The sequence below is a fragment of the Silurus meridionalis genome, chromosome 4 (assembly GCF_014805685.1).
Source record: "Silurus meridionalis isolate SWU-2019-XX chromosome 4, ASM1480568v1, whole genome shotgun sequence".
Taxonomy (NCBI): domain Eukaryota; kingdom Metazoa; phylum Chordata; class Actinopteri; order Siluriformes; family Siluridae; genus Silurus; species Silurus meridionalis.
The window spans coordinates 41,620,509-41,635,508 of record NC_060887.1 but is presented as its reverse complement, the minus strand read 5'-3'; the positions used below and the strand labels follow the sequence as shown (position 1 = coordinate 41,635,508).

Below are 15,000 nucleotides of genomic sequence, written 5' to 3'. Positions count from 1 at the left end.
AAACAATACAAACATACACTCAGAATCAAAAAACCCCAAAACAGCTAACAATAATAAAATAAATCTATCAATACAAACCAATTTTGGGATCAGTGAACCAACATGAAAAAAGCTAATCGTGAAGAATCAGCCATTTAAAATGTAGGCAAAATCAAACAATTGGAAAAATTAGAAATGGAAAAGACAATTAAAACCCATCAGACTTCCAAATAACAAAGAGAACAGAAATAAAAATCTTAAACCTAAATAAGCATCTGGACCTGATGGAATACTAAACACAATGATATAACATACAAGCAGTAAATGCTATTTGGCCGCTGTAAAATAATTCTCTGTTGTTCTGAGTGTCGTTCACTTGTGCGCATTTGTGTGAGCAGCAATCTGGGAAAGTTATTATGTAGTTTAATAAACTCCAATCAAATTCTGCAAACATCTAAATCTCAGTGAGGTCAGACAGGGGCTCAGCGGTGGTGAAGAGGTGCTGTTTCCTGTTTGCAGTGGTGATGGACAGGTTGAAGGACGAGGTCAGACAGGAGTTTCTGTGGACTATGATGTTTGTGGATGATATTGTAATTTGTGGTGAGAGTAGGGAGCAGGTGGAGAAGATCCTGGAAAGGTGGAGGTACACGCTGGAGAGAAGGGGAATGAAAGTCAGTAGGAGTAAGACAGAGTACATGTGTGTGAATGAGAGGGAGGGCAGTGGAGGGGTGCGGTTGCAGGGAGAAGAGGTGGAGAAGGTGGAGGAGTTCAGGTACCTGGGGTCAACAGTGCAAAGTAATGGAGAGTGTGTTAGAGAAGTGAAGAAAAGAGTGCAGGCAGGGTGGAGTGGGTGGAGAAGAATGATAGCAGGAGTGATTTGTGATAGAAGAGTATCTGTGAGAGTGAAAGGGAAAGTTTATAGGACTGTGGTGAGACCTGAGATGTTGTATGGATTAGAGACAGTGGCATTGAGTAAAAGACAGGAGGTGGAGCTGGAGGTAGCAGAGCTGAAGATGTTGAGATGTTCGTTGGGAGTGTGACGATGGACAGGATTAGAAATGAGTTTATTAGAGGGACAGCGCATGTAGGACGTTTTGGAGACAAGGTGAGGGAGGTGACATTGAGATGGTTTGGACATGTGCAGAGGAGGGACATGGGGTATATCAGTAGGAGAATGCTGAGGATGGAGACACCAGGAAGGTAGAAATGAGGAAGAACAAGGAGGAGGTTTATGGATGTGGTGAGGGAAGACATGCAGGTAGTTGGTGTGAAAGAGACAGATGTAGAGGACAGAGGGGTATGGAGACGGATGATCCAATGTGAAGAACCCTAATGGGAGAAGCTGAAAGAAATGAAGTCTCCACCGGCTTGCTCATCAGGGACAAACTTACTCATAAAGAACACATTCACATTCTTTTAATCACCACATTATCTGTGTAAAGCTGCTTTGAGACAATGTTCATTGTTAAAAGTGCAATACAAATAAACATGAATTAAATTGAATTGAAATGAAAAGAAAAGAAATTGAGAGCAAAGTGAACCTTCTCTTTAGTACTGCTTTATTTTCTCCCTCTCCCTCTCTTTTCATCTCCCTCTCCCTCTCTTTTCATCTCTCTCTCTCTCTCTCTCTCTCTCTCTCTTCCCCTTAGTAAAGTCAGGTACTGATGTAGGTGAGGTGATGAGGTTCCTGGGGTGCAGTCAGCGTTGATATTCATTCCAAAGGTGTTGAATAGATTTTAGTGATCTATAGCAGCAACCCATGGAACCCAGCAATAATGGATGCACAAGCCAGTGCACTCTTAGTGCCGGTCCCAAGCCCGGGTAAATGGGGAGGGTTGCGTTAGGAAGGGCATCCAGCGTAAAACATGTGCCAAATCAAATATGTGGATCACAAATGAGAATTTCATACCGGATTGGTCGAGGCCCGGGTTAACAACGACCGCCACAGGTATCGTTAGCCAACAGGGTACCGGTGGAAATTGGGCTACTGTTGTCTGAAGGAGGAGAAGGAGAGGAGGAAGACGTCTACAGAGACGTCAGGAAAAGGAGAAGTGGAGAAGAGTAGAGGTTCGGGTTGGTACTTTAAATGTTGGTACTATGACAGGTAAAGGGAGAGAGGTAGCTGATATGATGGAGAGGAGAAAGGTAGATATGTTGTGTGTTCAGGAGACCAAGTGGAAAGGGAGTAAGAGCAGAAACATTGGAGGTGTTTAAACTGTTCTATCATGGTGTGGATGGAAAGAGAAATGGTGTAGGGGGGATTCTGAAGGAAGAGTACAGTAAGAGTGTTGTGGAGGTGAAGAGAGTTTCTGATAGGGTGATGATCGTGAAGGTGGAAGTTGAAGGGATGATGATAAATGTCATCAGTGCCTATGCTCCACAAGTTGGCTGTGAGATGGAGGAGAAGGAAAGATTCTGGAGTGAATTAGATGAAGTGGTAGATGGTGTACCTAGGAAAGAACGATTTGAAAGTAGAGTAAGGATTGAAAGAAGAATAAGATGGTGGAAACTGAAGGAGGAAGAGTGTAGTGTGAGGTTCGGGGAAGAGGTCAGACAGGGGCTTGGTGGTGGTGAAGAGGTGCTGGATAATTGGGCAACTACTGCAGGAGTGATGAGGGAGGCAGCTAGAAAAGTACTTGGTGTGACATCTGGAAATAGAAAGCAAGACAAGGAGACGTGGTGGTGGAATGAGGAAGTGCAGGAGAGCATTAGGAGAAAGAGGTTGGCAAAACAGAAGTGGGATCGACAGAGTGATGAGAAAAGTAGGCAGGAGTACAAGGAGATGCGCCAGCAGGTAAAAAGGGATGTGGCGAAAGCCAAGGAAAAGGCATATGAGGAGCTGTATAAGAGGTTGGACACTAAGGAAGGAGAAAAGGATTTATACCGATTGGCCAGGCAGAGGGACCGAGCTGGGAAGGATGTACTGCAAGTTAGAGCAATAAAGGATGGAGAGGAAATGTGTTGACTAGTGAGGAGAGTGTGTTGAGAAGGTGGAGGGAGTATTTTGAGCAGCTGATGAATGAGGAAAATCAGAGAGAGGAGGATGTGGAGTTGGTCAAGCAGGATGTAGATAGGATTAGTAAGGAGGAAGTAAGAGCAGCGATTAAGAGGATGAAGAATGAAAAGTCGGTTGGACCAGATGACATACCGGTAGAAGCGTGGAGATGTTTAGGAGAGATGGCAGTGGAGTTTTTAACCAGATTGTTTAACAGGATTCTGGAAGGGGAGAGGATGCCTGAGGAATGGAGAAGGAGTGTGCTGGTACCGATCTTTAAGCATAAGGGAGATGTGCAGACCTGCAGTAACTACAGGGGAATTAAGTTGATCAGTCACACCATGAAGTTATGGGAAAGAGTAGTGGAAGCCAGGCTGAGAGAAGAGGTGACCATCTGTGAGCAACAGTATGGTTTCATGCCGAGGAAGAGTACCACAGATGCCTTATTTGCTTTGAGGATGTTGATGGAGAAGTATAGAGAAGGACAGAAGGAATTGCATTGTGTATTTGTGGATTTAGAGAAAGCGATGACAGAGTGCCAAGAGAGGAGTTGTGGTATTGTATGAGGAAGTCAGGTGTGTCAGAGAAGTATGTGAGGGTGGTGCAGGACATGTATGAGGACAGTGTGACAGCAGTGAAGTGTGCAGTAGGTACGACAGACTGGTTCAGGGTGAAGGTTGGACTGCATCAAGGATCGGCCCTGAGCCCTTTCTTGTTTGCAGTGGTAATGGACATGTTGACGGACGAGGTCAGACAGGAGTCTTCCTGGACTATGATGTTTGCAGATGATATTGTGATTTGTGGTGAGAGTAGAGAGCAGGTTGAGAAGAGCCTGGAGAGGTGGAGATATGCGCTGGAGAGAAAGGGAATGAAAGTCAGTAGGAGTAAGACAGAGTACATGTGTGTGAATGAGAGGGTGGGCAGTGGAGGGGTGCGGTTGCAGGAAGAAGAGGTGGAGAAGGTGGAGGAGTTCAGGTACCTGGGGTCAACAGTGCAAAGTAATGGAGAGTGTGTTAGAGAAGTGAAGAAAAGAGTGCAGACAGGGTGGAGTGGGTGGAGAAGAGTGACAGGAGTGATTTGTGATAGTAGGGTATCTGCAAGAATGAAAGGGAAAGTTTATAGGACTGTGGTGAGACCTGAGATGTTGTATGGATTAGAGACAGTGGCATTGAGTAAAAGACAGGAGGTGGAGCTGGAGGTAGCAGAGCTGAAGATGTTAAGGTTTTCGTTGGAAGTGACGAGGATGGACAAGATTAGAAATGAGTTTATTAGAGGGACAGCACATGTAGGATGTTTTGGTGACAAGGTAAGGGAGGCGAGATTGAGATGGTTTGGACATGTGCAGAGGAGGGACATGAATTATATTGGTAGAAGAATGCTGAGGATGGAGCCACCAGGTAGGAGGAAAAGAGGAAGGCCAAGGAGGAGGTTCATGGATGTGGTGAGGGAAGACATGCAGGTAGTTGGTGTGAAAGAGGCAGATGTAGAAGACAGGGTGGTATGGAGACGGATGATCTGCTGTGGCGACCCCTCATGGGAGCAGCCGAAAGAAGAAGAAGAAGAATAGCAGCAACCCATGGAAAGCAGAACTTCATTGAGCTGGCTTTCTGCACAGGGGCATTGGCATGCTGGAACATATCACGCTATTGCATCCACAGACGTCTAATGCAATTGTGTGTCTCCAACTTTGTGTAACAGTTTGAGGAAGAACCAAAAATGGCTGGAAAAGTCAGGTGTCCAAAAACAAGTCTCCAGTTACAGTTAATCCCAGTGGGGTTCAGTGGAGTTGAGAAGGTCGGGGCTCTGTGCAGGACATTCAAGTTCTTTCACTCCAACCTTCAGACCAACAATCCTCTTTCCATCATGGATCAGTGATTGGGAATTTTAGTTCTTTGGCACTATCATCCCACACATTAGCTTTAACTTTAACAGGGACAGCTTAAAGGAGCTTCTCACCTATTGGAGAATTCCTTCACCGTGGACGTGTGATCAAACAAAGGCTGACTGACTGATGCCTTAAAACCCTGGCATAGGTAGAAGTATATAATTGCTAACACGAATCAATCAATCAATTGTTACCAGAAGCACTCTAGGATGTGATGAAAGATAAATCCCAGGCATGTTATCAAATAAATTTTAAAACCTTCTCAGAGTCATTTTGGAATATGTAATGATGTTGGCTCTGATGCCAAGAATTCTTAGTCAAGAGGCATAAATGAGAGTCCCTCCAAGGTTTGGGTTGTGGCTCCTCATCTATTACCTGTCAGACTGTGTTCTATAACTGCTGATTTTCTGGCCAGTGATTCCATGTGACCCTGGTAAGTCTGATACACAACATCTTAATGCACGTTTATCTTCATACCTACATTTGATTCCTGAAATGGATCAGTCAGGATTGAGGCCTCATCACTCCACACAGAGAGGACTGGGAAACGTGGTAAATGACCTGCTACTGGGTTCTGACCAGGGATGTGACACCTTGCTTGTGTCGCTTGACTTTGGTGCTCTTTGAGTCTACTTATAAGGGTCATGTGACACCACTAGTTACCACCCCATTCATTGTGTGTGTGTGTGTGTGTGTGTGTGTGTGTGTGTGTGTGTGTGTGTGTGTGTGTGTGTGTGTGATCAAGGCTTGTTTAATGCCCAATTACTCACTACATTTAATGTATATCAAACACAGAAGGTATTCAGATGAGTTACTGTAAAAGTTATTATATTATACAATTTTAATACCAGTATAAAACTGTAATAAAAGTTCTAAGGGGCCATGCTTAGATTCTACATTAACAACATGAAACACACACACACACACACACACACTTTCCAAATTGATTTCCACTAAATCAGTGACATTTAGCAGCTTTGAGGCTGAAACCGATTTGGTTTGGGTTGAATAATACAGGAGTTGTGCTGCTCTTCTGCTCCAGCTGACAATGAAGTGTGTTTAAACTTCCAGAAGAGATTTTAACTTCCATTTCTACCTAAAATACAAGGAACAAAAGTATTTGGACACCTGACTTTTCCACCCAGATGTGGTTCTTCTCCAAACTGTTACCAGCAACTTAGAGACACACAATTGTATCAGACGTCCTTGGATGCTGCATGAAATTTTGCCTTCACTTGAACTAGGAGACCCAAACCTGTTCCAGCATGACAATGCCCCTGTGCACAAAGCCATCTCCATGAAGATCTGCTTTCCAAGGGTTGGAGTGGAAGATCTCCTGCTATAGAGCTCTAAATGCTATTGAACACCTTTGGGATTAATTTAAATGCTGAATGCACCCTGGACCTCCTCACCTTCTCACTTACATCACTACCTGCCTTTACTAACACCCATGTGTCTGAATGAATCTCAACAACATCTAGATGAACATCTTCCCAGAAGAGGAAATGTTATTTTAAAAACAGATGGAGTGCTAAGTGCTGTGTGATGGAGCTCTGTGTTGTGTAATGTAGCTTTATGTTGTGTGATGTTGCTCTACCTTGTGTGATGTAGCTCTGTGTTGTATATGTAGCTCTATGTTTTGTGTTGTAGCTCTACCTTGTGTGATGAAGCTCTGTGTTGTATATGTAGCTCTATGTTGTGTGATGTTGCTCTATGTTGTGTGATGTAGCACTACCTTGTGTGATGTAGCTCTATGTTGTATATGTAGCTTTATGTTGTGTGATGAAGCTCTACCTTGTGTGATGTAGCTTTGTGTTGTTTATGTAGCTCTATGTTGTGTAATGTAGCTCTGTGCTGTTTGTTATAGCTCTATTTTGTGTGATGTAGCTTTGTCTTTGTGATGCAGCTCAGTGTTGTTTGTTATAGCTCTATGTTGCGTGATGTTGCTTTGTGTGTTTGATGTGGCTCTGTGTCGTGTGATGTAGCTCTGTGTTGTGTGATGGAGCTCTACCTTGTGTGATGTAGCTCTGTGTTGTTTAGGTAGCTCTATGTTGTGTAATGTAGCTCTACCTTGTGTGATGTAGCTCTGTGTTGTGTGATGGAGCTCTGTGTTGTGTGATTTACATTTACATTTGCGGCATTTGGCAGACGCCCTTATCCAGAGCGACTTACAACTGAGCAGGTTTTAGGGCTTTGCTCAAGGGCCCAGCAGTGGCAGCTTGGTGGTGGTGGGATTTGAACCTGTGATCTTCTGATCCAAAGCCCAATGCCTTAACCACTGAGCTACCACCTCCCGTGTGTGATGTACACAGCTTAACAATGTTGAGAAGTGTGTAAAGGACATTAGACAGTGGATGCTTAATAACTTTCTTCTGCTCAACTCAGATAAGACGGAAGTACTTTTACTAGGACCACATGCAGCTAGAAGTAAACTTTCCGATTACGTAGCATCTCTGGATGGTGTTTCTGTTTCAGCATGTACGGCTGTCAAAGACCTTGGTGTGATTATTGACCCGAGTCTTTCCTTTGAGTCTCACGTGAATAACATCACCAGAATCGCCTTCTTTCACCTTAGAAATATTGCTAAGATTAGAAATATGATGTCGTTACAGGATGCAGAAAACTGGTTCATGCTTTTGTTACTTCTAGATTAGACTACTGTAACGCTTTACTGTCTGGGTGTGCGGTAAGTGCATCAATAAGCTTCAGTTAGTCCAGAATGCAGCAGCAAGAGTCCTCACTAGATCTAGGAAATACGACCACATCACCCCTGTTTTAATCAGTCTACACTGGCTCCCAATCAAATCTCGCATTGATTATAAAATATTACTACTGACGATAAAGCACTTAACGGTCTCGCACCGCAGTATCTGAGTGAACTTCTGTACCAGTATGATCCTCCACGCCTACTTAGATCAAAAGGTGCTGGCTATCTGTTGGTTCCTCAAATAATGAAGACTACAGCAGGGGGCAGATCTTTCTCTTATAAAGCCCCACAGTTATGGAACAGCCTTCCAATCAGTGTTCGGGACTCAGACACAGTCTCAGTGTTCAAGTCGAGGTTGAAAACGTATTTATTTAGTCAAGCCTTTTATCAGTAGATTTCTCTTAGGTAAAGGCACAGATCTGAGGAACATGGATATAGAGTGTTTGGTGAACTGGTATATTTGTATGCTGTCGCCCCTCACATTCACACGCTCACTCAGGTTTGTTGACGGTGGTGTGGTGGGTCGCCTCATCCCAGAGATCCCTCATGTCTGTGTTACCTTCTGGTTCTCCCTTTTAGTTATGCTGCCATAGCGAGTCTTGCCGGAGTCCAAACTGCACAGTGACATTAACTTTCGTACACCAATAGTTACACTTAATAATCCATATCCTTCTCTTCCCGTCACCCTCTCTCTCTCTCTCTCTCTCTCTCTCTCTCTTTCGGTCGAGTTAAACATGCTCCTGAGGCTCCAGTGACCAGTGTTCCTGCCCCTCTCCTCCTTGGATCTTCACACTTCTGTGCAGCTCGGGACGGTCTCTTAATTCCGGAGTAGAACGGGTGCTTTGAGGACGGATTGGACTGTAGTTGGTGTCGGCGGTCTGCTGCACTGACTCGGGAGTGCAGTTTGCTTCTGATCATCATCACTGTACCCCACAACATTGTATATCTGCTTCAAATGGACATTTGGTGCAACCCAGATGAGGATGGGTTCCCTCTTGAGTCTGGTTCCTCTCAAGGTTTCTTCCTTATGCCATCTCGGGGAGTTTTTCCTTGCCACAGTTGCTCATCAGGGACAAACATACTTACAAAGAACATATTTATGTTTAATCACCACATTATCTGTGTAAAGCTGCTTTGAGACAATGTTCATTGTTAAAAGCGCTATACAAATAAAAATGAATTGAATTGAATTGAATGTAGCTCTATGTTGTGTGATGTAGCTCTGTGTTGTGTGATGTAGCTCTATGTTGTGTGATGGAGCTCTGTGTTGTGTGATGGAGCTCTGTGTTGTGTGATGTAGCTCTATGTTGTGTGATGTAGCTCTGTGTTGTGTGATGGAGCTCTATGTTGTGTGATGGAGCTCTGTGTTGTGTGATGGAGCTCTGTGTTGTGTGATGGAGCTCTATGTTGTGTGATGGAACTCTGTGTTGTGTGATGTAGCTCTATGTTGTGTGATGTAGCTCTGTGTTGTGTGATGGAGCTCTATGTTGTGTGATGTAGCTCTGTGTTGTGTGATGGAGCTCTGTGTTGTGTGATGGAGCTCTATGTTGTGTGATGGAGCTCTGTGTTGTTTGTTATAGCTCTATGTTGTGTGATGTTGCTTTGTGTGTTTGATGTGGCTCTGAAGGCAGTGTGGGATGTCAGATGTTCTTGTTAAACAAATGACATAGGCATCAGTGCTTTTTAAAAAGACACTTTCTGTGAAGAACTGCCACTGCCCATATTCTATTATTCACATCTCTGCCTTTCTGAGAAACATCATTTGATCTAGTTTACATTAATGTGCCTGTCCTGATATCATAGCGTTTCCATAGCAATGGCTGTTTCATTCACAGCACACATCATACACATACATGTATGGAGTTCTGTGGTATCTTCAGAAGAGAGGACAGAACCCTTCTGTGCAATATTTCTGAAATAAAAATATTATTCTGGTTTAGGTGTGTGTGTGTGTGTGTGTGTGTGTGTGTGTGTGTGTGTGCGGGTTTGTTACATGGTGTACTCAGACAGCAAATATCCAAATGTAAGATGACGCATAGATAAACATCACCCTCTAGTGTCTTGACTTTGACACACACACACACACACACACACACACACACACACACACACACACACACACACACACCTGAAACACAATAACCATTTAAAGGGTTTCCGTAAAATGAAAATAAAAAACCCTGTTGGCAATGAAAAGTCTGTCTAGTGAGTCACACACACACACACACACACACACACACACACACACACACACACACTGGTTTACACCTGAAATTATTTCGGGATGTATGAATCAGAGATGAGTCAGAGTTGAGAGAAGCACATTTCAGAAACACTGTTCATGTGAATAAACGTAACACTTGTATCATAAAGCAACACTTTATGTATTCACACAGTTCCTCCTCACCCATACGCTGTCTTCACATGTTTAACACTGTCCTTGGCCACACACACACACACACACACACACACACACACACACACACACACACACACACACCTTATGTACTTGTGTGAGACAGAAAAGGTAGAAGCACCTGGTGTGGTCATGTCACTTAACACTCATCAACTCCTAAACTATTCTTAATAATAACAATTTAAACGAGATGTTTATTTTACTCTTTCTGGAGTTTCTCCACTCGGTTCTCCATCCTAATGTCTGTAACAAATCTTTACGAATGAGTTAATGAGAGTAAAGCACTGTTAAGCCACGCCCTTTATCACGAGAGGTTTGTTCCAGAAGGGTGAACAGTAACAAAGAAGTTAAAGATCTAAGGGAAAACTCAGCCAGCGCTTCATGAAGCATGATTAACGTGATGAGTAACACAAACAGCCATCAGGAACAGTTTATCACTTAACTGAACACCTCAATGACAATAAAACTGTAATGAATGGAAATCAGTGCCAACCAGATGAGGATGGGTTCATTTCAAGGTTTCTCCTCATGGTATCTCAGAGGGATCTTCCTTTACTACATCACCTCTGACTAGCTCATTAAAGATAAACCTACAGTAAATCATTAATAAAATAAAAGTTTATAGGGGTTATATATTAATTAGGGCTGTCAAAATTTACGTGTCGATAGCGAGTTAACGCACATTTTATTAACGTGTGATTAATGCAGATGTCAGCCAGCAGCGTGAGCACTTCCGATTTTTCCACTTCCGCTTTTGGGGTACCACGAACTTGCAAACGTCCCGGCTGCCATCTTCCCGCTGCTTAAATGGACGCGGATTCCTCACGTTTATGGCCAGATCATCTCATCGGCTTCCGATTCTGTTTGAGACTTTTCTGCCCCTCGTTTTGCATCCCAGTGTGAGGTTCATCTACCGACCCCTGAGTGCTTTGCGGGACAACTGAGGGAGTACAGGCCGTTCCTGTTGAACTGTGAAATTATTTTTCAGCTTTGGCCATAGTCTTTCTCGGATCACCTTACCAAGGTGGCCTATGTGATCTTCCTGCTTTCGGGTAAGGCTATGCAAGATCTTCGACTCAGTCACCCCCTGACAGGATGCGGCCCGGTCCTTGTTCCAGACCACCCAAGACAGGCGATCCATAGCTGAATACACCAAAGACTTTTGCACCGCCGTGGCAGAGAGTGGGTTTGATTCCACAGCTCTCTACAACACCTTTATCTGGGCACTCAACACTGAGAACGCCCTGATCAGCCTGTCAGCCCGGTCTTTTTGCTTTTACTGACTCTGCCTGTATTGTGGCAAAGCATGGCACATGGTGGCCACCTGTCCAGCAAAAGAGAGGGCTTGGCATTGAATATGGGGCCAGCGCCGGGCCAAGCAGTTCCAGTCCCCTCCAAACCATTGCTGAAGGTTCGTATCTATGTCAAGGGCCACAGCCATTAATTACCGGTGCTTGTCAAATTTTTGGATAATGAACTTGCTCGCCAACTAGGCATTTAGTCTGAACCATTCTCTGCACCACTCCTGCTCTGTGCCTACGACGGCCTAGTTCTCCATCCATGTGCCTTCTAACACCGACTTAATCCTGCGGAACAGAACTACTCCATAAAGCTGGCACTTAAGGAATGGTGGCATTGGTTGGAGGGTGCCGAACACCCATTCATTGTGTAGACAGACCAAGGTGACCTGGAGTATCTACGAGCAGCCAAGCCTCTCAACCCCCGACAGGCCAGGTGGGGGCTATTATTTTGGACATTCTTACCGTCCGGGCTCCAAAAACAGCAAACTGGATGCCCTGTCCCGACTGGGTTCCCACAGCGAAGGGGGAGTGGAAGACCCGAGCCACATCCTTCCTCTGTCCGTTTCTGTCCGAGCCCTTCACTTGGACATTGAACGCAAGGAGCACAGAACTACTTCGGGGCAGCCCACCAAGAATAGCTGTCCGGAGGGAAAACACAGCTCTCAACTTTTCTGCCACCCGGGCACCCCTCAAACCTTGGCCCAGCTCCTGCTGCAGCACGTTTTCTGGCTCCATGGCCTCCCAAGTAATATAGTCTTGGATCGGGGCCCACAGTTTACTGCCAATTTTTGGAGAGAATTCTGCCACCTTCCAGGTATCTTAGTCAGCTTATCTTCCGGGTTTCACCCACAAGCAGAGCAGAAAAGCTAAACCAACACCTGGAGACAGCTCTTTGCATCCCTTGCACTGATGACAATGCCTCATGGGCTTCACAACTGATATAAGCTGAATACTCATCCTCAGCCACTGGCTTCTCCCCTTTCCAGGCCGCTTATGGTTGCCGCTCACCCATTATTTCCTCCCAAGAAGTTGAGGCCTCGGTACCATCAGCAGGAGCCTTGGCCAGTCGCTGCCGCCATGCCTGGAAGAAGACCCGGGCTGCTCTCCTCAGGTCTTCCCACTTCTATGCCCCCTGGGCCAACCGCAGGTGCAGACCAGCATTTGCTTACTCTTTTTGCTCTCTACCAAGGACCTGTCCCTGAAGGTTGCATGCAGGAAGCTAGCCCCTCGCTTTATTGGACCTTTTCCTATATCCAAGGTCCTGTGGCAGTCTGCTTCCACCTTCCCAGAGTCTTCCGTGTCCACCCCAATTTCCATGTTTCACGCCTCAAAACAGTCCAAGCATGCTCCGTGATTAAGTTGGGATTAATCACGAGTTAACTCATGACAATCATGTGATTAATCGTTATTAAATATTTGAATCAATTAACAGCCTTCATATTTATTTCTGTAAAGCTGCTTTGGACTCCAAACTACAATCATAGAAAGAGACACCCCTCCCACTGCAGACTCTGAGGGCCACACAGGTCCTCTAAAAAAACACTGAACATAAGATAATAAGAAGCATCACATACTCTATGAGTTCATCCATTCCCTGTAGATCTCTACTGCTCCTGCGTCACTCCATCCATCCTACAGAGAGAGAGAGAGAGAGAGAGAGAGAGAGAGAGAGAGAGAGAGAGAGAAAGAGAAAGAGAGAGAAATTATTATTGGCATATCACCACCATCTTTATCATCAGAAATGCTCATGAACTGAAAAATATAATATAATTATAAATATAATAATAATAATAATAATAATAATAATAATAATAATAATAATAAAATTCTAAAATATAATAATTGAACGCGTTCTTCAGAAGAACAGCCTGTAATCTCCATCTACTTCTTTAGCAACTTTCTGAGAAGATCTGGCAACACTGAACACACACAGCATAATCACACACATTGTGTTTCACTGTGTCAGAAAAGAGAAGTAATGAAGTGCAAATACTTTGTTACTGTACTTAAGTTTTTCTGGTATCAGTATTTAACTTCTGTTTATTTTTCTTTTTAAACTTTTTACTTTTACTCATCAAATTTTTACACAAATATCTGTACTTTCAACTTTCAAAACAGACTTGTTACTTTAGTTTTAATCTATTTGGTGACATGATCAAAATTTTTTTTCTGCTCACTGCACCGTTTTCCCTGCACCAGGAAGCATGCTTGGACTGGTTTGAGGCGTGAAAGTGGTGTGGACACCGGAGACTCTGGGATAGCGGAGGTGGACTGCCACAGGGTTGAGGACCTTGTATATAGGAAAAGGTCCAATAAAGCGAGGGGCTAGCTTCCTGCATGCGACCTTCAGGGGCAGGTCCTTGGTAGAGAGCCACACCCTCAGGCCTGGGTGGTAAGCAGGTGCTGATCTGCACCTGCGGTTGGCAAAGTGGGCATAGGAGTGGGAAGACCGAGGAGAGCAGACCGGGTCTTCTTCCAGGCACGACGGCAACGACTGACCAAGGCTCCAACTGACAGTAAGACAGAAAGGCCTGTTCTGCCTCAGGATTCCAAGAGAATGGCTGACGAGTGGTGGTGAGTTGGTGTAGGGGGGCAGCAATGGTGCTAAAACCACAGATGAACTTGAGGTAGAAGTTCTCAAAGCAAAGGAACCTCTGCAGTTGTTTGCGGTTTTCAGGTTTGGGCCACTCCTCTACAGCAAGGATCCGGGCAGGATCTATCTGCACATTCCCCAAAGATAAGATGTGCTGGACACATGAAACTCACATTTCTCAGCCTTCACATACAACTTTTGCACATAGTAGGAGGACTCTTTTACCATAGACTTTTTTAAATATGGACATAAAAAAAGGATTAAGGGGTGCGGAACACTACACTGGCTGCTGGAAGAGCCCCTGGTCAACTGGAGTCAGCTGGACATCTCCGGCGCAAATACCCCCAGACTGTCCAGAGCTTTGATCTCCTCAAAAATCGTCACACACTGGAAGCTGGTGAACGTCACAAGGACAGACCTGTCACAAGGGGAGGACCTGGCTGCACGTATAGGACTACAGTCCCTGCATGTCGCTAACCAGCTCCTACACCGCTTGAGTCAAGTCAAGTTTATTTCTATTGCGCTTTTCACAACAGACATTGTCTCAAAGCAGCTTTACAAAAATCATCAGTGAAGGTGAATGGTGTGTGTTTATCCCTGATGAGCACCATGTAGACTGTGGTGAAGGAAAAACTCCCTTGGATGTTCTGAGGAAACCTTGAGAGGAACCAGACTCAAAAGCAGAACCTCATCCTTATTTGGGTGACATCAAGAGTGTGATTATAGTCTTTAAACACTACAGAACACTGGAGAGTGAGAACTAACATGAGCACTGGAGTGTGTGATTATGAGTGATGAGTAGGTCTGAGAGATCGGCGATACAGAGGAGGAAACTTTTTCCCAGCTGGACATCGCTCCTGACCTCGACGGGTGTGAGCGCCCCCTCCTGGAGTGCAGGGGTGAAGGGAGATGAACTGTGGGACAGTGTTGGGGAAGCTGCTCTACAGGGCCTGTGTTAAAGTTTTAAATAAGAATAAACTGAGTATGAGGGTGGACCCCCAGTGGAGAAATGTTCTTGGTTTTAATGATGATATTAAACCAGAGTGGAGACACTGTACAAACCACCGTTAACCAAAAACACTGCCGAGCTCCAGTGGAGGATTTTACACTGCATCATCTCTGTG

The 15,000-nt window shown here is 44.7% G+C and overlaps 1 protein-coding gene across 2 annotated transcripts in view; it reads right to left on the bottom strand.

Annotated features, from left to right (window-relative positions):
* Positions 1–15,000, bottom strand: part of LOC124385039 (ankyrin repeat and fibronectin type-III domain-containing protein 1) — an 80,793-nt gene that overhangs the window by 61,371 nt on the left and 4,422 nt on the right. For both annotated transcript variants that reach the window (XM_046848104.1, XM_046848105.1), the window contains exon 2: positions 12,858–12,915. In XM_046848104.1, the coding sequence (XP_046704060.1) occupies positions 12,858–12,874 (17 nt within the window). In that variant the 5' untranslated portion in view covers positions 12,875–12,915. The remainder of the gene's footprint in view (positions 1–12,857; positions 12,916–15,000) is intronic.